Source organism: Mirounga angustirostris, unplaced genomic scaffold, assembly GCF_029215605.1.
Source record: "Mirounga angustirostris isolate CCGP_5_RB_7025 unplaced genomic scaffold, mMirAng1.0.hap1 SCAF_5, whole genome shotgun sequence".
Lineage (NCBI taxonomy): Eukaryota > Metazoa > Chordata > Mammalia > Carnivora > Phocidae > Mirounga > Mirounga angustirostris.
The window spans coordinates 33,823,182-33,845,112 of record NW_026991713.1 but is presented as its reverse complement, the minus strand read 5'-3'; the positions used below and the strand labels follow the sequence as shown (position 1 = coordinate 33,845,112).

The 21,931-nt window shown below is 35.8% G+C and overlaps 1 protein-coding gene across 1 annotated transcript in view; it reads left to right on the top strand.

Moving 5' to 3' along the window:
- LRRIQ1 (leucine rich repeats and IQ motif containing 1) overlaps window positions 1-21,931 on the top strand; it is a 202,637-nt gene that overhangs the window by 43,939 nt on the left and 136,767 nt on the right. Inside the window, 2 exon segments of the mRNA XM_064590239.1 lie at window positions 9,280-9,473; window positions 10,004-10,131. Coding sequence (XP_064446309.1) covers window positions 9,280-9,473; window positions 10,004-10,131 — 322 coding nt within the window.

Genomic DNA, 21,931 nt, shown 5'->3' with positions numbered 1-21,931 from the left:
ATGCTTTTTCTGCATCTATTGAGAGGATCATATGGTTCTTGTTCTTCTTTCTTTTATTAATGTATTGTATCACATTGATTGATTTGAGGATGTTGAACCAACCTTGCAGCCCAGGGATAAATCCCACTTGGTCGTGGTGAATAATCCTTTTAATGTACTGTTGGATCCTATTGGCTAGTAATTTGGTGAGAATTTTTGCATCCATGTTCATCAGGGATATTGGTCTGTAATTCGTCTTTTTGATGGGGTCTTTGTCTGGTTTTGGGATCAAGGTAATGCTGGCCTCATAAAATGAGTTTGGAAGTTTTCCTTCCATTTCTATTTTTTGGAACAGTTTCAGAAGAATAGGTATTAATTCTTCTTGAAATGTTTGGTAGAATTCCTCTGGGAAGCCATCTGGCCCTGGGCTTTTGTTTGTTGGGAGATTTTTGATGACTGCTTCAATTTCCTTAGTGGTTATAGGTCTGTTCAGGTTTTCTATTTCTTCCTGGTTCAGTTTTGGTAGTTGATACATCTCTAGGAATGCATCCATTTCTTCCAGGGTATCTAATTTGCTGGCATAGAGTTGCTCATAATATGTTCTTATAATTGTTTGTATTTCTTTGGTGTTGGTTGTGATCTCTCCTCTCTCATTCATGATTTTTTTTATTTGGGTCCTTTCTCTTTTCTTTTTGATAAGTCTGGCCAGGTGTTTATCAATCTTGTTAATTCTTTCAAAGAACCAGCTCCTAGTTTCGTTGATCTGTTCTACTGTTCTTTTAGTTTCTATTTCATTGATTTCTGCTCTGATCTTTATGATTTCTCTTCTCCTGCTGGGTTTAGGCTTTATTTGCTGTTCTTTCTCCAGCTCCTTTAGGTGGAGGGTTAGGTTGTGTACTTGAGACCTTTCTTGTTTCTTGAGAAAGACTTGTATTGCTATATACTTTCCTCTTAGGACTGCCTTTGCTGCATCCCAAAGATTTTGAATAGTTGTGTTTTCATTTTCATTGGTTTCCATGTATTTTTTAAATTCTTCTTTAATTTCCTGGTTGACCCATTCATTCTTCAGTAGGATGCTCTTTAGCCTCCATGTATTTGAGTTCTTTCTGACTTTCCTCTTGTGATTGAGTTCTAGTTTCAAAGCATTGTGGTCTGAAAATAGGCAGGGAATGATCCCAGTCTTTTGGTACTGGTTGAGACCTGATTAATGACCTAGGATGTTATCTATTCTGGAGAATGTTCCATGGGGACTAGAGAAGAATGTGTATTCCGTTGCTTTGGGATGGAATGTTCTGAATATATCTGTGAAGTCCATTTGGTCCAGTGTGTCATTTAAAGTCTTTATTTCCTTGTTGATTTTTTGCTTAGATGATCTGTCCACTTCAGTGAGGGGGGTTTTAAAGTCCCCCACTATTACTGTATTGTTGTCGATGTGTTTCTTTGCTTTTGTTATTAGTTGCCTTATATAATTGACTGCTCCCATGTTAGGGGCATAGATATTTACAATTGTTAGATCTTCTTGTTGGATAGACCCTTTAAGTAGGATATAATGTCCTTCCTCATCTCTTATTACAGTTTTTGGTTTAAAATCTAATTTGTCTGATATAAGGATTGCGACCTCAGCTTTCTTTTGGTGTCCGTTAGCATGGTAAGTGGTTTTCCACCCCCTCACTTTCAATCTGGAGGTGTCTTTGGTTCTAAAATGAGTCTCTTGCAGACAGCATATCGATGGGTCTTGTTTTTTAATCCAGTCTGATAGCCTGTGTCTTTTGATTGGGGCATTGAGCCCATTTACATTCAGGGTAACTATTGAAAGATAGGAATTTAGTGCCATTGTATTGCCTGTAAGGTGACTGTTACCGTATATTGTCTGTGTTCCTTTCTGGTCTATGTTGCTTTTAGGGTCTCTCTTTGCTTAGAGGACCCCTTTCAAGATTTCCTGTAGGGCTGGTTTTGTGTTTGCAAATTCCTTTAGTTTTTGTTTGTCCTGGAAGCTTTTTATTTCTCCTTCAATTTTCAATGACAGCCTAGCTGGATATAGTATTCTTGGCTGCATATTTTTCTCATTTAGTGCTCTGAATATATCATGCCAGTCCTTTCTGGCCTGACAGGTCTCTGTGGATAGGTCTGTTGCCAATCTAATGTTTCTACCATTGTAGGTTACATATCTCTTCTCCTGAGCTGCTTTCAGGATTTTCTCTTTGTCTATGAGACTCGTAAGTTTTACTATTAGATGTTGGGGTGTTGACCTATTTTTATTGATTTTGAGAAGGGTTCTCTGTGCTTCCTGAATTTTGATGCCTGTTTCCTTCCCCAAATTAGGGAAGTTCTCTGTTATAATTTGCTCCATTATACCTTCTGCCTCTCTCTCTCTTTCTTTTTCTTCTGGGATCCCAATTATTCTAATGTTGTTTCATCTTATGGTATCGCTTATCTCTCAAATTCTGCCCTCGTGATCCAGTAGTTGTTTATCTCTCTTTTTCTCAGCTTCTTTATTTTCCATCATTTGGTCTTCTATATTACTGATTCTCTCTTCTGCCTCATTTATCCTAGCAGTTAGCGCCCCCATTTTTGATTGCACCTCATTAATAGCCTTTTTGATTTCAACTTGGTTAGATTTTGGTTCTTTTACTTCTCCAGAAAGGGTTTCTCTAATAACTTCCAGTTTTTTTTCAAGCCCAGCTAGTATCTTTAAAGTGATGATTCTGAACTCTAGATCTGACATCGTACTAATGTCTGTATTGAGTAGGTCCCTGGCAGTCAGTACTACCCCTTGTTCTTTTTGTTGAGGTGATTTTTTCCGTCTTGTCATTTTGTGCAGAGGAGAATAGATTAGATGAGAGAACAAAATGCTAGCAGTGTAACAACGTCCCCAGAAAATATACTCTAAACAAATCAGAAAAGACCTGAAGCAGTGGAACAAGAAACAGAAAGAGAGAAAAAAGAAAAAGAAAAAGAAAAAGATAAAAACAAACAACAACAAACAAAACAAAACAACAACAACAAAAAAAACCAGAATGTGATCAAATATGATCAGGCTGGTCAGTGCCACACACTAGATTTGGGGTGTATTTTGGTCTGTTAGAAGAAAGTGCCTCCCAAAATTTTAAAGAAAGAAAAACTTATATATGTACAAAAATAAGGGTTGATATGATGAAGGGATGGAATATGACTGTAAAGATGGAAATTATAAAAAATTTTATAAAAGGAATTGATAAGAAGTTGTTTGAAAAAAGAAAGAAGAGGATTTTAAAAAAGAAAAAAGAAAAAAAAGGGAGAGAATGTGATCAGGCAGGAGAGTAGAAAAGACCATATACTAGAGATTTAGGGTATATTTTGATCTGTTAGAAGAAACTATCTCAAAATTTTAAAGAGAGAACAACTTATATATATATGCCAAAAATACGGGTAACTACTATGAAGGGATAGAATATGAGTCTAAAAATGAAAAATAAAAATGTTTTTTAAAAAAAGGGATTGATAAGATATTGGTTGAAAAAGGGAAAAAGAAAAATTCAAAAAAAAAAAGAAAAAAAGACAGTTAAAAAAAATTAACTTTGAACTACTAAAGAATCATGGTAAAAAAGCCATGAATTCTATGTGCAGTATTCCCCTAGCGCTGGCATTCTGTCGTTCTCATTGAACAGTAAACTTGGTCTTGGCTGGCTGTTCTCGCTGATTTTCTGGGGGAGGGGCCTGTTGCAGCGGTTTCCAAATGTCTTTGCCAGAGGCGGAATTGCCCTGCCCTTGCCCCCTCCCGGCTGAGTAATCTGCTCGGGTTTGCTCTCCCGGGCTTTTGTTCCCTGCGAGCTTTCCGTACAGCTTTGGAGGCAGAGAGTGAAAATGGTGGCCTCCCAATCTCTGCCCTGGAGGAGCCGAGAACTCGGGGCCCCACTCCTCAGTGAGCCCCCCAGAGAAAAGCCGTCAGTCACTCCTGTCTCCCCGGTCTCCGGCTGCACTCCGTGCTCACCCGGCCTGTGACCGCGCATTTCTATCTCTGGCACCCGACCCCGGGTGGAGTCTCCAAACCCAGCAGATCCCTGTGGTGCACTCCCTCACGGCTCCTCCCGGGGGAGGAAGGTGAGTCTCCCCGGATCTGCCGCTTGTTGGGTCTCTGCTGGAGGAGCAGGGGCCCGACTGTGCCGCGGATCACGGTGTATGGCCACCCCGAGCTGAGAGCCTGCGCCTGGGCTCCGCCTCTGCAGCCGGCTTCCCTGCTCCGTTACCTGGGAGCTCTGCCACACTCAGGCACCCCCGGTCTTTCTGTGACCCCGAGGGTCCTGAGACCACACTGTCCCGGAGGGTTCCACCCCCCACTTAGCCACCAGAGTGACGTCCCTCAGCGGAGCAGACTTTTAAAAGTTCTGATTTTGTGCTCCGTGGTTCTATCACTTGCCATTAGCGGCCGACGGAGGCCCCTCCCCCGCCGTCTATCCTCCCGAATATCGCCTCGGATTCACTTCTCCGCACGTCCTACCTTCCAGAAAGTGGTCACTTTTCTGATGAGAGAGTTGTTGCTCTTCTTTTCTTCGATCTCCTGTTGAGTTTGTAGGTGTTCAGAATGGTTTGATCCCTATCCAGCTGAATTCCTGAGAGGAGACGAAATCCAGGTCTCCTACTCCTCCGCCACCTTCTTGCTTTCATTCTTGAAATAGAAGAAAGCTGTGCATTCTATTTTTAGATAACACTTTCACTTGGTACTTTGTGACATTGCTTCACTGCATAAGTGATAGTGTGTGTTGCTACTGCAAGTTAGAGGCTGTCCTCATGACTGAGTTCTGTGAAGATACCTGAATAACACTCCTTGTCCTTGATCAGTAACTTAACCAAGAAACATCTTATAATCAATAAATCCACAAATTTGTTTTGGAATGTAATGTCCCTTTCAAACTACAGATTAAGTTATTCCTTTGTTTCTGGAAAATTTTGGTTTTTATATATTTGAAAACATTTTTGTTTTGGTTCTGTTTTTCAATCATAGATGATCCATATTTTGGTTGAGTTTGTCTTTCATGTCTATTGTAGTTCAATGTCATTTTATTTTTGGCTTTCTTCATATTTTATTCTCAGTGTGATGATCTCTTTTTTTGTGGGCATTTCAAGCTTTAGCTCTCTATTCTGTGCAATGTTGTTTCTAAGTAATTTATTAGTTCTGTCATGGTGTTATTTTGATCCATTGTTTACCTACATCTGTTGTTTTAATATCTTTGAATTCTTGTTACATTAAATTTCTTTAAATATCCTTCTATAGCCCAAAGCATTTTCAACATATTTTCTTCTTTCTTGTATTTTCTTCTGAATAGAATCCTTACTGTATTAGTTATATATTGTTATGAAGCAAAGTACCCTAAAACAGCAATTTAAAACCACAAACATTTTTTCATATTTTCTGGGGATCAAGAACCTGGGAGTGGCTTAACTGGGTGGTTATGTCTCAGGATCTCTCAAGGGGTTGCAGTCAAGCTGTCAACCAGGACTGCTATCATCTCAAGGCTCAATGAGGCTGAATGATCTACTTCCAAGCTCATTCACTTGTTTGTTGGCAGGCCTCAGTTCCACATATTCTTTAAATGATTTCCTTTTTTTGTCATTAAGCTAATTTTTAGGTTATGTATATATATGTGTATGTATACTTTAATGCACATCCTCCCTCACTGTTATATATAGGCAGATGTTTTAGAGATCTTACCCAGTCTCCATTTACTATTTCACTGAATTTCCTTTAAAACTTTCATCTTAAAATCTAAGAGGTATGCCCCATTATCTCCGTACAGAGTTCCCCTACTTTGGCTATATAACAAACCCTTTTGATGAATAGCAGTATCAGGTTTTCCCAAGGTTTTTCTTCAGGTCAGCAATCATTGTTGGTAGTGGTGGTAGTCAGGATTAAATAACACTTCTATTCAATACTTGCTCTGATTTTTTCCCCCCCAAATAGATTGTTTTTAAATATATATTATGCAAGAAGTGCATTCTCATTTAAATTTTTTTAAATAGAGAATTATATAATGTAAGCAATAAAACATTATTTACCCCTTCTCTCTTATTTTGTAAGAGTAACCACTGTTCACAGTTGTTTATGGATCAATCAAGATCTTATTCTAGGCAATACAATTATAGATGTGTAGATTTAGATTCAGACTCACTCAATAGCTAAAAGCCTATGTATGCAAATTAGGTTTTACACACAGTAATAGATTATGAACCTCCCTCTTTGGCAGATTACTTTATATTGAAGATTATGTGCATTCATTTTATAAGATACTCCATAATTTACTTATTCCCTTAATGATAGACATTTAACTTACCTCCATTTCTTTGTTTTAAATAATACAGAAAGGAGTCTCTCTACATTTTACTTTATAGTTGTGTGTGTATTACCATGTAATGGATTCCTACAAGTAGAAATGGTGTGTCAAGTATTCCTCAATATCTGAGGCTTGAAATCATGGTAATTCCACCAAATTGAAATCTCAGATTGTTGAGTAAACTAATTATACCTTCTCTATATATTGGCTGAAAATCATGGTGTCTTAATATTTTAAATTAGCTGATAGACTTTATTTAAGTCCTCCTAGCCTAACATGTCACACACCGATACTGGTTTTTACATATACAGACAGCCCTAGGGTGGAAGTATGTGTGGCATGTTTGAGGAACAGCAATGAGGTTAACATGCTAGAATGAACCAAGAGAAGGGGACAGTAGTAGAGGATGAGTTCAAAGATAGGGTTTTGTGGGCCATTTTAAGGACTTTAGAAGACATTCTCTCCATAATCAAATATTTAAAACATAGTCTACACTCCTTGTCCCCACTTTTACTGTACTGTTCTTCCATCCTAATTACTCTATTGTTATCTCTAACAAAAATCTTCAGCTAACTTCATGACTGCCAAGGCAGTGGCCTCCTCTTATTCCTTGGCACACTGTTGGCCATATATAACTTAGTGTAAATAAAAATACCTTTGATAATTGTAAAATGTATATTATTTTTTTATTTTTACTAACCAACTGTGATCATCACAGAATTCTGTTTGCCTTTTCCTCTTGTTCTCTCCCAATTGTTCTGCTGTTTTATCTCCTACTTCCTTTCAGCTTCTTATGCCAAATCCTTTAGCTTTCCTCAGTGTGTGACCTGATGTTTCATTCTTGGTTCTCTTCTTGGGTGACCTTTGAGAAGTTTCACAAATGCATTCCCAACTTTAAATGAGTTAATAGAAGATTCTGTTTCTGGATAGCTCTGAATAACTTAAGAGTAAAGTGCATGGCTTTTAAAAATATTAAGCTGTGGAAGTAAATTGCTTAAGATGTTTAAATATTTGATAAAGGACATTTTATTTTACACAACTACAAATTTTTATTAATATTTCCTTCTTCCTGAATGCCTTTAAACTGCTTCAGTGGGTTAATTGATGTTCATTGGGTATGATCATAAGGCATACTAAATTCCAGAGTATTTTCTATTTCAGCAGACTTCAAAATACATTTTAGCTAATATATATTTATTATTATATGTAATATACTATTTCTAATACCTTGGAGTTTATAATATATAATATATATAAGATAGTTGACTCTGTTACTTAAACTTAGTCAACTATCTTATAAGACAGAACAATTCACTCCTTGAATAATATCAGATGACAATTTTTTCTAAGTTATACTTGCTATTTTACATTACAGGAAAATACCGGTATATTAATCCTAGATAAGAACTTAAAAAATGTAAAATTACTGCCTAAATTTAAATTTAAGTCTCTCTCTTCTATGGGTCTTTCTATGCATTTTCCTGCTTTTCTTAGATAATGTATAATTTATCATAAGAAAATTAACTCTTTAACATAAAAATGTATTCCTTTTTATACAAAATAATAATCCATAACTAATCATCCATAAATTACATACATACAAAATAATCATCCATAATTAAGTTGTTTTGACTCAAACTATTAGAAACATTGCAATTTTGAAATATAATTTTTCTTCAAATGTATCTCTATGAAATATTTGTACAATACACTCAATTCTGTTACATTATCTAAATTTTTAAAATATGATACAGCATTAAGTTTTCTTGTGAAATCTTGGTAATATTACTTGATTTTTCCTTTTATTTCTCCATTTTGATATAAGCAGACTGCCCTTTCCTTCTGGAAACTACAATGTATAATCAAAAGAGCAAACCTTGAGTTAATGCTTTAAATTTCTCCTGGATAAATTTATTACATAAATTCCAGATATTATTTTTATACATATGTTTCTTTCAAGATTATCTTTCAGTTTATTATCAATAACTTTTTTTTTGGTTGAAAAACTCATGTTTATTCCAACATTTAATTGAATAAAATATTTTGGGACTTGACAAGAAAATCACAATGAAGCTTGATTCTCCAAGGTTTAGGCTCAATGACTCCCATATGTACAATACTCACTAAAGACATTCTACTAACCAGTACCTACTTTAGACCTTAAACCATATTTCCAATTTCTAGAACTGCCTATTTCATATAATAGGGTGGTGCTTAGAGAGATCGTATCTAGTCCAATATTCAATCTAAATAACATTTTCTAGATTTTTAATATTTTCCATGAAACATTTACAGACTTCCTCAGCATTTCTTTACAGTGCTAATTCCTGATAGCTTACTTGAATAACCTTCTCAGTTTTGTTCTTATAAGTGCTGAGCTGTAGTCTAAGATTCCTCTGGTATTTTTTATATAGTACCATATTGGTTTTAACCTTTTCTGGGCAACAAGGAGGATACTTGTGACAATCTTGAAATACCTGAAGAATATGCTAATATTTCATTGTTGTTAATATGGTTGCACCTACTTGACTTGGGGGAATCTAAGATAGCTATCTCCATGGTAGGAAAGTAGCATTCCAATGTTACATATTCAATCTTAAGGAAGTAATCAAACTTCAAAGACCCTGAAACTAGGTTGAGAACTATTTTTTTAAGAAAACAGGTCCTTCTATCTCTCCCTTGTTCTGTTGTCATTTGAAAATAAAGCATTCAATACCCAGTGTATACTTTTTAGTATTTTGTTCAGTTTCCAATTGTGTGTGTGTATATATATATACACACACGTATCAATGTCATTCAAAAATATATCTTGTAGGTACAAGTTTAAAAAATAATACATTTTACACTTACACATTTTTCACAGGAATACGGGCTAAATCTTCACTTGTAATTAGAAATATTGGGAAATATAAAGGTGCAATAATTTAGAAATCTCACCTTAGATTCTGGAAGAATATATGATACAAGTGATCTTGGAAAATTTTTCTTCCAGGTGGTTTAGAATCTCTGAGAAATCTTCAGCAACTAATTGTGGACCACAATCAATTAATTAGTACAAAAGGTCTTTGTGATACTCCTACCATTATATACCTGGATTGCTCACATAATCATCTTACTAAAGTTGAAGGTATTGAAAACTGTGGATTGCTCCAAGTACTGAAGTTACAGGGAAATTATCTAAGTGAGGTAATTTCTTTAAATTATTGGCTTCTTGATTAATACATTTTCTTTTGATAAATCATTTGCATGTTTTAAAAGCAACTTTGTTTAATTTTCCTTTTTTTTTTTTTTGCTGATCATCTGTATGTGATTTCCAGTTTACTTAAAACTGTTACATACTTCTATTAAAAAAATGTTCAACATAGAATATTTTGTAAAGAAATCTAATTTAACATTAGTTTTTCAGAACACTAAAATAAATCATAACTTTTCAGTTATATTTCAGTATATAAGTGGAGCCAAATGTATCTGTAATGAAATTCTAATTAAAGTTTACCATGAAATAACTTTTATTAAAAAAACAATTCTAATTATAAAGTTAATTCTTAGAAATTTTATTCATACTAAAATTCTCATAACATTATAGTTTCATTTATGATATGTAGTTTAACAGAATATACATTTTGTTACTTTTAATAGATTTTATGTTTTTAAATTTTGTTGAATAACAAAAATATTTTACTTAATATAAGCTAATGACCCAAATTTAAATATAGCTTCCGTCCTTGGAGAATCATGTTCTACTAAGAGAATTGCACCTGGACGATAACAGCATTTCAACTGTGGAAGCATTTTCTTCATATTGGTTGCCTTTATTACAAAACCTGACTATCTCTCAAAACAGGTAAAAACAAATTGCATAAGTACTAAATGCATTGAATGATTGCTTAAAGTAAATGCTTGATCTTCATAACAAGTAGAAAGGTTGTTAGTTTTTACCAGCAATTCAGTGAAAGTGCATCACAATAAATTAGTACATAAATTAGAAATATAACTTTATAGGATTTGAAAAAGTAGTGTATTGGCATACCCTTGAATTTAAGTAGAATTTTAATTGTCACTTCTCCTACTCCATTTGTTTCTTCTCAAAGACATACTTGTAGAAATCTCTCAGAGCAGGTTTGTTTATATTTGTAAAGAATATAGTCCTTGGAAAATGCAGGAGGTAGTTAATTTAATTCAGGATGTCTCATTCTCTCAAGTGGTACTTATTAAGTCCTGGAAGAACGATTTTTAATCTGCTCTCAACTTGCATGTCTTTTTGTAACTGTTAAGATTGATTTAAATTCGATTTCCCTAAGGTTATAAAGTAACACTTAAAAAAATACCTTAACATTAAATCGAGATGGGTACCTGGCACAGAAGATCCATTTGAAACCACCGAACATCTGGATCTTTGCAGAGAATAAATGTCTAAAACCAAAACAGGAACACAGTATGTGTATGTATCCCTCTGCTTAATATTTCCTTGAGACCTATCCACTCTAATATGATTAATTTGTTCATCAAAGGCACATAGAGTAGAGGAAAGAAACCACCTTTAACAAGAAATTGCTTTTTTGGGTTATACAACTCTTGCAGAACAAGTGCACAAGTACAACCCGATTTTAATACATACATATTTTTTTCCTAAAAGAACCATAAAATTTTCTCACATTCTTTCCACAATAGTGCTCATCCTCTGAGCATGTAACTTCTACCTATTAAACTATTCCACTATTTGACAAAGCAAAAACTGAATCTGTATTCAAAAATTCCCTTAAATTATTTTAATTGGATCTAATATATAAAAGTTTATCTGGTTTTAAAAGGGCATTTATTATAGAGCCAGCTCTTTCAGATAACACTGTTTAATTTGGGCCATCCACAAACTCATTGGATCTTTTCACAATATTTTCCAGGTAAGAAACACAATTTCAATAGAAATATTCAGCTATGCTTTGGTCATATGCAGTAAATCACTCAGTAATTGACATACCTCATACATTTTATAGAAGTGGATCTCAAGCCACATTCATGAGAAAAATAATATTAGAAGAGATTAGAAAATATTCAAATCAATACCATTTTTTTTTGAGAAATGATGCCTTTAATTTCTTTGGACAATTTAAACTATCAAAGAAATCTACTTTTAAAAGTTAAAATTAATACTAGCTGATCGACTTTTGCCCTTTCAGTCTCATATGACTTATTTCCCATATCAATCCGATATGACTACGAATTATATAAACTAGATCACTAGACATTTGTTAGAATTAATAATAATAATTGGAGGGCGCCTGCGTGGCTCAGTTGGTTAAGTGACTGCCTTCAGCTCAGGTCATGATCCTGGAGTCCCAGGATCGAGTCCCGCATCACGCTCCCTGCTCGGCGGGGAGTCTGCTTCTCCCTCTGACCCTCCCCCCTCTCATGTGCTCTCTCTCTCTCATTCTCTCTCTCAAATAAATAAATAAAATCTTAAAAAAATATATATAAAAATAATAATAATTGTGGTACTTAATCCAAATAACCCTTATTTATAAGTTTGTTTGCTTAACCTTATAACATTTGGATATTGATGTGGTGTTTGCTATTTTGGGGAGCATAGAACTGAGTAATATATGTCCTTAGCATAAAAGAACTCTTAAGGGGTGCCTGGATGGTGCAATTGGTTAAGCATCTGACTCTTGGTTTCAGTGCAGGTCATGATCTCAGGGTCTTGAGATCGAGGCCTGCCTGGAGCTCCATGCTCAAGCGTGAGTCTGCTTGAGACTCTCTCCCTCTGCCCATTCCCATGCCTGCTCTCTCATGCTCGCTCTCTCTCCCTCTCAACTGAATAAATAAATTGTTAAAAAAATTATAAAAAAACTCAAGGATGAAAAAACTTAAACTTCTGAATTTAACTATATAAGAAAAGTCAATTTATTATATAATATATGCTATTTTGAATTTTTTAATAATACTGTCACTTATATTTGAATATATTCTTTGTGATCTCTCATAGTTCTTTGCACATTTAACTTTCTATCGTTTCTGAAAGGACAAAGGGAAAAGGCCCATGGACATCAGGGAAATGTGATTGATAGATGGAAATGGACATAGAGAGTAGTAAAATCATTTCTTGAAATCATAGTGTAAAAATGATCTTCAACCTTAGGATTTTTCACAATAAGCTAATACCATTAACTGCAGGAATTACCCATCTTACATTAAACTTCTACATGTGCATTGACTTTTTCAGAACTATATCAGGTTTGGTAAAACTCAGGATCAGCCAATCTGGGTTTGAATTCTGAATCTACAACTTAAGTTGTCAGTTGACCTTAAGCAACTCTTCTTACTACCGGAGCCTGGGTTTTTTTTTGTTTTTTTTTTTACATATAAAAAGGGTAGTAATACCTACCTTACCTATTTTATGGGATTCTGATATTTATCTAAAAGGAAAATATATGTCAATACATTTTGCAAACCTCAGATGAGTTTTATAAATGTGATATTTGGATATGTGATTGGTATGTCTTTTAAATTGTATATATTTTTCTTTTAATTTCTGATAAATATTTTCACCACAAGGAAGAAATTATGTGTCCATATGCTTTTTCCCCCCCAACAAATGAAATACAATAAAGAATGATACTTAGTACATACTGTTTGAAATACATGTTTCATCTTGACTTCTGTTTTAAATTTTCATTAGGACATAATGACTGTTTTAAGTTTGACTCAGCAGAGTCCTAACTAGAAGACTCTCGGCTTCATGTCTTTCTACTTCCAGTGAGACTCTAAGTAGGAGCAGAAAGTGGAAACTATTACCGATTGGCTGCTCATTGTACAAATCTTTTGCTTTTTGTCGTCTTTGAAATTTATATCTTTTTTATGCCCAGGGCTAATGTGACAAGGTCAAATGGTATTAGGTTTTCACTAATGTCCTTTGTCTTTCTGGTTTGAATTTTCTTGGAAGAAATATACACAGATTGTCAGTAAAAGGAAAAGTTCTAGAGGTTTAAAAAAAGAATTCTACTATTAGGTTTCTACCATCCTAATGAATAGTCATAAAGGTGAATGAATAGCCAGTTTTCTTGATCAAATTTTTTTTTAAAAAGAAAAAGAACATGATTCTAAAAGCATGGCTATCTGAAAAGAAAATTTAATATAAAAATATTTTGTCAAACTAAATATTTCTTTACTTGCATTGATTTTTGAAAAGAGAATTTTATTTTTAATTCTATGACTTCATTGGTTATTTTATTGGTTGTCTTCAACCTATATGTTTCCTATACATTGCCATATATAACTTACTGGTTAAAAACATGAAATAGTCTGAAAAAAAGGGGAAAGCTCATGATCTGTTTATCTTTCAAAACCCTTTTAGTAGAAGGACAAAGATTTAGTATTAGAAATTAATTAAAGCTACAAAACAAGTAAGAATTTTCTTGTTGATAAATGTATTAGAATTATATCGAAGAACTTAAATTTCTTATTTGTAATAATAATGACCCAGAACATGCCTGAGTAGGAAAATCATAAAACTAGGACTTAAATCCACTAATTATGTATCAACAAAGTTTTAAATTTTCCTTCTTCCCTCCCTTCCTTTCTCCCGCCTTTCCCTCCCTCCTTCCTTCCTTCTTTCCTTCCTTCCTTCCTTCTTCCCTCCCTCCCTTTCTTCTTCCCTCCCCTCTCCCTTCTTTCTTTTTCAGGTACATGTGACTTTTTGGTAAATTTTACTATTTAGTAGTTTGTATACAAATAATGAAGTGTGTGTGTCTGTGTATATGTATATATATATATATATATACATATACACACACATATATAAATGTAATGGCCAATATTTTATCACTTTTTCTTTTATTACCTTGGGTTTTTTTCCTCCTAGAAATCGTTTTTAAGAAGTGGTGTTGTGTAGGTTTGATATAAATAGTAATATTGTATTTAGGTTTAGCTACAGTCAGAGAGAACTTTTTCCAGCCTCATTATTTGGTCTGTTTTTCATAGGTAGTATCTTCTGTCTCTCTGCTAATGCAGAACAGGATAGTACAAGAAAAGAGTCAAGGTTAGTACAAGGGTTAGTTTTGTGCCAGACTTCCTGAGGCTTCCCAGTCATGGTATTATTCTATAAGCTTCTGACCTTAGAATAATAGATTTTTTTTTCATGACAGGGAGATGGTAGAAATAAAGATGTAAAAATGTCTGCCAGGACAACTGGAAGGACACTATAAAAAGCAAGAGCGCAAAAGAAGTGGTATTAATGCATACTTTTTTTTTTTCCTTTGGTACTAGAAATATTCTGTAGTTAAGGCATATTTTGAACTGTATGGAGTTGCAACATTTATAGGGGGATTTAGGAGACTTGTATTTGTAATGAGATTATATTTGAAGCAAAGTAATTTTTCTGTTGTTGTTTAAAAATTGAGAAGAACTGGCTTAATTTTTATTTCTAAATAGCTATGGTAATGTGATATTATATTACAGAAAAAGTGTAGACTTCCCTTAGTTGGACATGCAAATCAAACTAAATTAATTTTCCCTTCATGGCTGTTGTTTCCAATGATGTGAATATCACTTATTTCCTTTACTTGAATTTGGACTCTTAATGACAATATATCTTAGAAAATGATAGAAACTTTTAAAAGTAGGAGGAAAAATCATTATTACTAGAATTTAAATATACATGTATTAATAATAAGTATTATTTTTAAATGTTAACATATTTCTGCCAAACTTAAGTTTATTCTATCTATATAAAATCTTTTCTATTATTATGTTCCTTAGAAGCGTACTTCTAACTTAGAAATAACCTTAGTGTAACTTTGGATAGTTGCAGTACTTATAATACTTTCAATCTGGTAAACAAAATTTTTTTTTTAAAATTTTATTATGTTATGTTAATCACCATACAGTACATCATTAGTTTTTGATGTAGTGTTCCATGATTCATTGTTTGCATATAACACCCAGTGCTCCATTCAATACGTGCCCTCTTTAATACCCATCACCAGGCTAACCCATTCCCCCACTCCATCCCTTCTAGAACCCCTCAGTTTGTTTCTCAGAGTCCATAGACTCTCATGGTTCCTCTCCCCCTCTGATTCCCTCCCGCCTTCATTTTTCCCTTCCTACTATCTTCTTCTTCCTTTTTTTTTTTTAACATACAATGTATTATTTGTTTCAGAGGTACAAGTCTGTGATTCAACAGTCTTACATAATTCACAGTGTTCACTATAGCACATACCCTCCCCAATGTCTTTCACCCAGCTACCCCATTCCTCCCATCCCCCACCACTCCAGCAACCCTCAGTTTGTTTCCTGAGATTAAGAATTCCTCATATCAGTGAGATCATGTGATACATGTCTTTCTCTGATTGACTTATTTCCCTTAGCATAATACCTTCTAGTTCCATCCACATCGTTGCAAATGGCAAGATTTCGTGTTTTTTTGATGGCTGCATAATATTCCATTTTGTGTGTGTGTGTGTGTGTGTGTGTGTGTATGTGTGTATCATATCTTCTTTATCCGTTCATCTATTGATGGACATCTTGGCTCTTTCCATAGTTTGGCTATTGTGGACATTGCTGCTGTAAACATTGGAGTGCACCTGCCCCTTTGGATCACTACATTTGTATCTTTGGGGCAAATACCCAGTAGTGCAATTGCTGGGTCATAGGGTAGCTCTATTTTCAACTTTTTGAGGAACCTCCATACTGTTTTCCAGAGTGGCTGCACCAGCTTGCATTCCCACCAACAGTGTGTAGGAGGGTTCCCCTTTCTCCACATCCTGGCCAACATCTGTCGTTTCCTGACTTGTTAATTTTAGCCATTCTGACTGGTGTGAGGTGGTATCTCATTGAGGTTTTGATTTGGATTTCCCTGATGCCAAGTGATATTGAGCACTTTATCACATGTTTGTTGGCCATTTGGATGTCTTCTTTGGAAAAATGTCTGTTCATGTCTTCTGCTCATTTCTTGATTGGATTATTTGTTCTTTGGGTGTTGAGTTTGATACGTTCTTTGTAGATTTTGGATACTAGCCCTTTATCTGATATTTCATTTTCAAATATCTTCTCCCATTCTGTCGGTTGTCTTTTGGTTTTCTTGACTGTTTCTTTTGCTGTGCAAAAGCTTTTTACCTTGATGAAGTCCCAATAGTTCATTTTTGCCCTTGCTTCCCTTGCCTTTGGGGATGTTTCTAGGAAGAAGTTGCTTCGGCTGAGGTCAAAGAGGTTGCTGCCTGTGTTCTCCTCTAGAATTTTGATGGACTCCTGTCTCACATTGAGGTCTTTCAACCATTTTTAGTCTATTTTTCTGTGTGGTGTAAGGAAATTGTCCACTTTCATTCTTCTGCATGTGACTGTCCAATTTTCCCAACACCATTTGTTGAAGAGACTGTCTTTTTTCCATTGGACATTCTTTCCTGCTTTGTTGAAGATGAGTTGACCATAGAGTTGAGGGTCCATTTCTGGGCTCTCTATTCTGTTCCACTGATATATGTGTCTGTTTTTGTGCCAGTACCATACTGTCTTGATGATGACAGCTTTGTAATAGAGCTTGAAGTCCGGAATTGTGATGCCACCAGCTTTGCTTTTCTTTTTCTACATTCTTCTGGCTATTTGGGGGATTTTCTGGTTCCATATAAATTTTAGGATTATTTGTTCCATTTCTTTGAAAAAAGTTGATGGTATTTTGATAGGGATTGCATTAAATGTGTAGATTGCTCTAGGTAGGATTGACGTCTTCACAATATTTGTTCTTCCAATCCATGAGTATGGAATGTTTTTCCATTTCTTTGTGTCTTCCTCAATTTCTTTCATGAGTATTTTATAGTTCTCTGAGTACAGATTCTTTGCCTCTTTGGTTAGATTTATTCCTAGGTATCTTATGGTTTTGGGTGCAATTATAAATGGGATTGACTTCTTAATTTCTCTTTCTTCTATCTTGTTGTTGGTGTATAGAAATGCCACTGCTGTCTGTGTATTGATTTTGTATCCTGCCACTTTACTGAATTCCTGTATGAGTTCTAGCAGTTTTGGGGTGGAGTCCTTTGGGTTTTCCACATAAAGTATCATATCATCTGCAAAGATTGAGAGTTTGACTTCTTCTTTGCCGATTTGGATGCCTTTTATTTCTTTTTGTTGTCTGATTCTGTGGCTAAGACTTCTAGTACTATGCTGAATAGCAGTGGTGATAGTGGACATCCCTGCCGTGTTCCTGACCTTAGGGGGAAAGCTCTCAGTTTTTTCCTATTGAGAATGATATTCGCTGTGGGTTTTTCATAGATGGCTTTTATGATGTTGAGGTATGTACCCTCTATCCCTATACTGTCAAGAGTTTTGATCAAGAAAGGATGCTGTACTTTGTCAAATGCTTTTTCTGCATCTATTGAGAGGATCATATCATTCTTGTTCTTCTTTCTTTTATTAATGTATTGTATCACATTAATTGAATTGAGGATGTTGAACCAACCTTGCAGCCCAGGGTTAAATCCCACTTGGTCGTGGTGAATAATCCTTTTAATGTACTGTTGGATCCTATTGGCTAGTATTTTGGTGAGAATTTTTGCATCCATGTTCATCAGGGATATTGGTCTGTAATTCGTCTTTTTGATGGGGTCTTTGTCTGGTTTTGGGATCAAGGTAATGCTGGCCTCATAAAATGAGTTTGGAAGTTTTCCTTCCATTTCTGTTTTTTGGAACAGTTTCAGAAGAATAGGTATTAATTCTTGAAATGTTTGGTAGAATTCCTCTGGGAAGCCATCTGGCCCTGGGCTTTTGTTTGTTGGGAGATTTTTGATGACTGCTTCAATTTCCTTAGTGGTTATAGGTCTGTTCAGGTTTTCTATTTCTTCCTGGTTCAGTTTTGGTAGTTGATACATCTCTAGGAATGCATCCATTTCTTCCAGGTTATCTAATTTGCTGGCATATAGTTGCTCATAATATGTTCTTATAATTGTTTGTATTTCTTTGGTGTTGGTTGTGATCTCTCCTCTTTCATTCATGATTTTGTTGATTTGGGTCCTTTCTCTTTTCTTTTTGATAAGTCTGGCCAGGGGTTTATCAATCTTGTTAATTCTTTCAAAGAACCAGCTCCTAGTTTCGTTGATCTGTTCTACTGTTCTTTTAGTTTCTATTTCATTTATTTCTGCTCTGATCTTTATTATTTGTCTTTTCCTGCTGGGTTTAGGCTTTATTTGCTGCTCTTTCTCCAGCTCCTTTAGGTGTAGGGTTAAGTTGTGTATTGGAGACCTTTCTTGTTTCTTGAGAAACTTCTATTGCTATAAACTTCCCTCTTAGGGCCGCCTTTGCTGCATCCCAAAGATTTTGAACAGTTGTGTTTTCATTTTCATTTGTTTCCATGAATTTTTTAAATTCTTCTTTAATTTCCTGGTTGACCCATTCATTCTTTAGTAGGATGCTCTTTAGCCTCCATGTATTTGAGTTCTTTCCAACTTTCCTCTTGTGATTGAGTTCTAGTTTCAAAGTACTGTGGTCCAAAAATATGCAGGGAATGATCCCAGTCTTTTGGTACTGGTTGAGACCTGATTTGTGACCTAGGATGTGATCTATTCTGGAGAATGTCCGTGGGCACTAGGAAGAATGTGTATTCTGTTGCTTGGGATGGAATGTTCTGAATATATCTGTGAAGTCCATTTGGTCCAATGTGTCATTTAAGGTCTTTATTTCCTTGTTGGTCTTTTGCTTAGATGATCTGTCCATTTCAGTGAGGGGGTGTTAAGTCCCCTACTATTATTGTACTGTTGTCAATGTGTTTCTTTGCTTTTGTTATTAATTGGCTTATATAATTGACTGCTCCCATGTTAGGGGCATAGATATTTACAATTGTTAGCTCTTCTTGTTGGATAGACCCTTTAAGTGGGATATAGTGTCCTTCCTTATCTCTTATTACAGTCTTTGGTTTAAAATCTAATATGTCTGATATAAGGATTGCGACCCCAGCTTTCTTTTGGTGTCCATTAGTATGGTAAATTGTTTTCCACGCCCTCACTTTCAATCTGGAGGTGTCTTTGGGTGTAAAATGAGTCTCTTGCAGACAGCATATCGATGGGTCTTGTTTTTTAATCCAGTCTGCTAGCCTGTGTCTTTTGATTGTGGCATTGAGCCCAGTTACATTCAGGGTAACTATTGAAAGATATGAATTTAGTGCCATTGTATTGCCTATAAGGTGACTGTTACTGTATATTGTCTCTGTTTCTTTCTGGTCGATGTTACTTTTAGTCTCTCTCTTTGCTTAGAGGACCCTTTTCAATATTTCTTGTTTGCAAATTCCTTTCGTTTTTGTTTGTCCTGGAAGCTTTTTTCTCTCCTTCAATTTTCAATGACAGCCTAGCTGGATATAGTATTCTTGGCTGCATATTTTTCTCATTTAGTGCTCTGAATATATCATGCCAGTCCTTTCTGGCCTGACAGGTCTCTGTGGATAGGTCTGTTGCCAGTCTAATGTTTCTACCATTGTAGGTTACAGACCTCTTGTCCCGAGCTGCTTTCAGGATTTTCTCTTTGTCTATGAGACTCGTAAGTTTTACTATTAGATGTTGGGGTGTTGACCTATTTTTATTGATTTTGAGGGGGGTTCTCTATGCCTCCTGGATTTTGATGCCTGTTTCCTTCCCCAAGTTAGGGAAGTTCTCTGCTATAATTTGCTCCATTATACCTTCTGCCCCTCTCTCTCTTTCTTCTTCTTCTGGGATCCCAATTATTCTAATATTGTTTCATCTTATGGTATCGCTTATCTGTCGAATTCTCAGTTGTTTATCTCTCTTCTTTTCAGCTTCTTTATTTTCCATCATTTGGTCTTCTATATCACTAATTCTCTCTTCTGCCTCATTTATCCTAGCAGTTAGAGCCTCCATTTTTGATTGCATCTCATTAATGGCCTTTTTGATTTCAACTTGGTTAGATTTTAGTTCTTTTATTTCTCCAGAAAGGGTTTCTCTATATCTTCCATGCTTTTTTCAAGCCCAGCTAGTATCTTTAAAATCATCATTCTGAACTCTAGTTCTGACATCTTACTAATGTCTGTATTGATTAGGTCCCTGGCAGTTGGTTCTGCCTCTTGTTCTTTTTTTTTTTTTGAGGTGATTTTTTCCGTCTTGTCATTTTGTCCAGAGGAGAATAGATGAATGAGAGAACAAAACGCTAACAGGGTAACAATGACCCCAGAAAAGTGTACACTAAACAAATCGGAAGAGACCTGAAACTGGGGAAAAGAAAGGGAAAGAAAGAAAAGGGAAAAAAAGAAAAAGAAAAAGATTAAAAAAAAAAGAATATGGTCAAATATGATCAGGCTGGTGAATAGATCAGTGCCACACTAGATTTTGGGTGTATTTTGGTCTGTTAGAAGAAAGTGCCTCCCAAAATTTTAAAGAAAGAAAAACTTATATATGTACAAAAATAAGGGTATATATGATGAAGGGTTGGAATATGACTGTAAAGGTGAAAATTAGAAAAGATTTTATAAAAGGAATTGATAAGAAGGTGGTTGAAAAAAGAAAGAAGAGAAATTAAAAAAAAAAAAAAGGGAGAGAATGTGATCAGGCAGGAGACTAGAAGAAAGCCATACACTAGAGATTTAGGGTATATTTTGGTCTGTTAGAAACAACTGTATCCCAAAATTTTAAAGAGAGAACATCTTATATATATACCAAAAATAGGTTTAACTACTATGAAGGGATAGAATATGACTCTAAAAATGAAAAATAAAAATGATTTTTAAAAAAGGGATTGATAAGATGTTGGTTGAGAAAGGGAAAAAGAAATATTCAAAAATAATAGTAAAAGAAAAAAAGAAAATTAAAAAAATTAACTTTGAAACACTAAAGAATCAGGGGGGAAAAAAGCCATGAATTCTATGTGCAGTATTCCTCTAGTGCTGGCGTTCTGCTGTTCTCATTGATCGGTAAACTTGGTCTTGGCTGGCTCTTCTTGCGGATCTTCTGGGGGAGGGGCCTGTTACTGTGGTTTTCCAATGTCTTTGCTGGAGGCGGAATTGCCCCGCCCTTGCCCTGTCGGGCTAAGTAATCTGCTTGGGTTTGCTCTCCGGATCTTTTGTTCCCTGCGAGCTTTCCCTACAGCTTTGGAGGAGGAGAGTGAAAATGGCGGCCTCCCAATCACCGCCCTGAGGAGCCGAGAGCTCGGGGCCCCACTCCTCAGTGCACCCCCAGAGAAAAGCAGTCAGTCCCTCCCGTCTCCCTGGTCTCTGGCCACACTCCGTGCTCACCCGGCCTGTGACCAAGCATTTCTATCTCTGGCACCTGACTCGGTGTGGAGTCTCCAAACCCAGCAGATCCCTGTGGTGCACTCCTGCGCTGCTCCTCCCAGGGGAAGAAGGGGAGTCTCCCCGGATCTGCCACTTATTGGGTCCCTGCTGGAGGAGCAGTGGCTCGACTGTGCCGCGGATCACAGTTTATGGCAACCCCGAGCTCAGAGCCCGCGCCTTGACTCCATCTCTGCAGCTGGCTTCCCCGCTCCGATCCCTAGGAGCTCTGCCACACTCAGGCACCCCCGGTCTGTCTGTGACCCCCAGGGTCCTGAGACCACACTGTCCCAGAGAGGGTTCCACCCCCGCTTAGCCACCGGAGCGACATCCCTCAGTGGAGCCAACTTCTAAAAGTTCTGATTTTGTGCTCTGCTGCTCTATCACTTGCCAG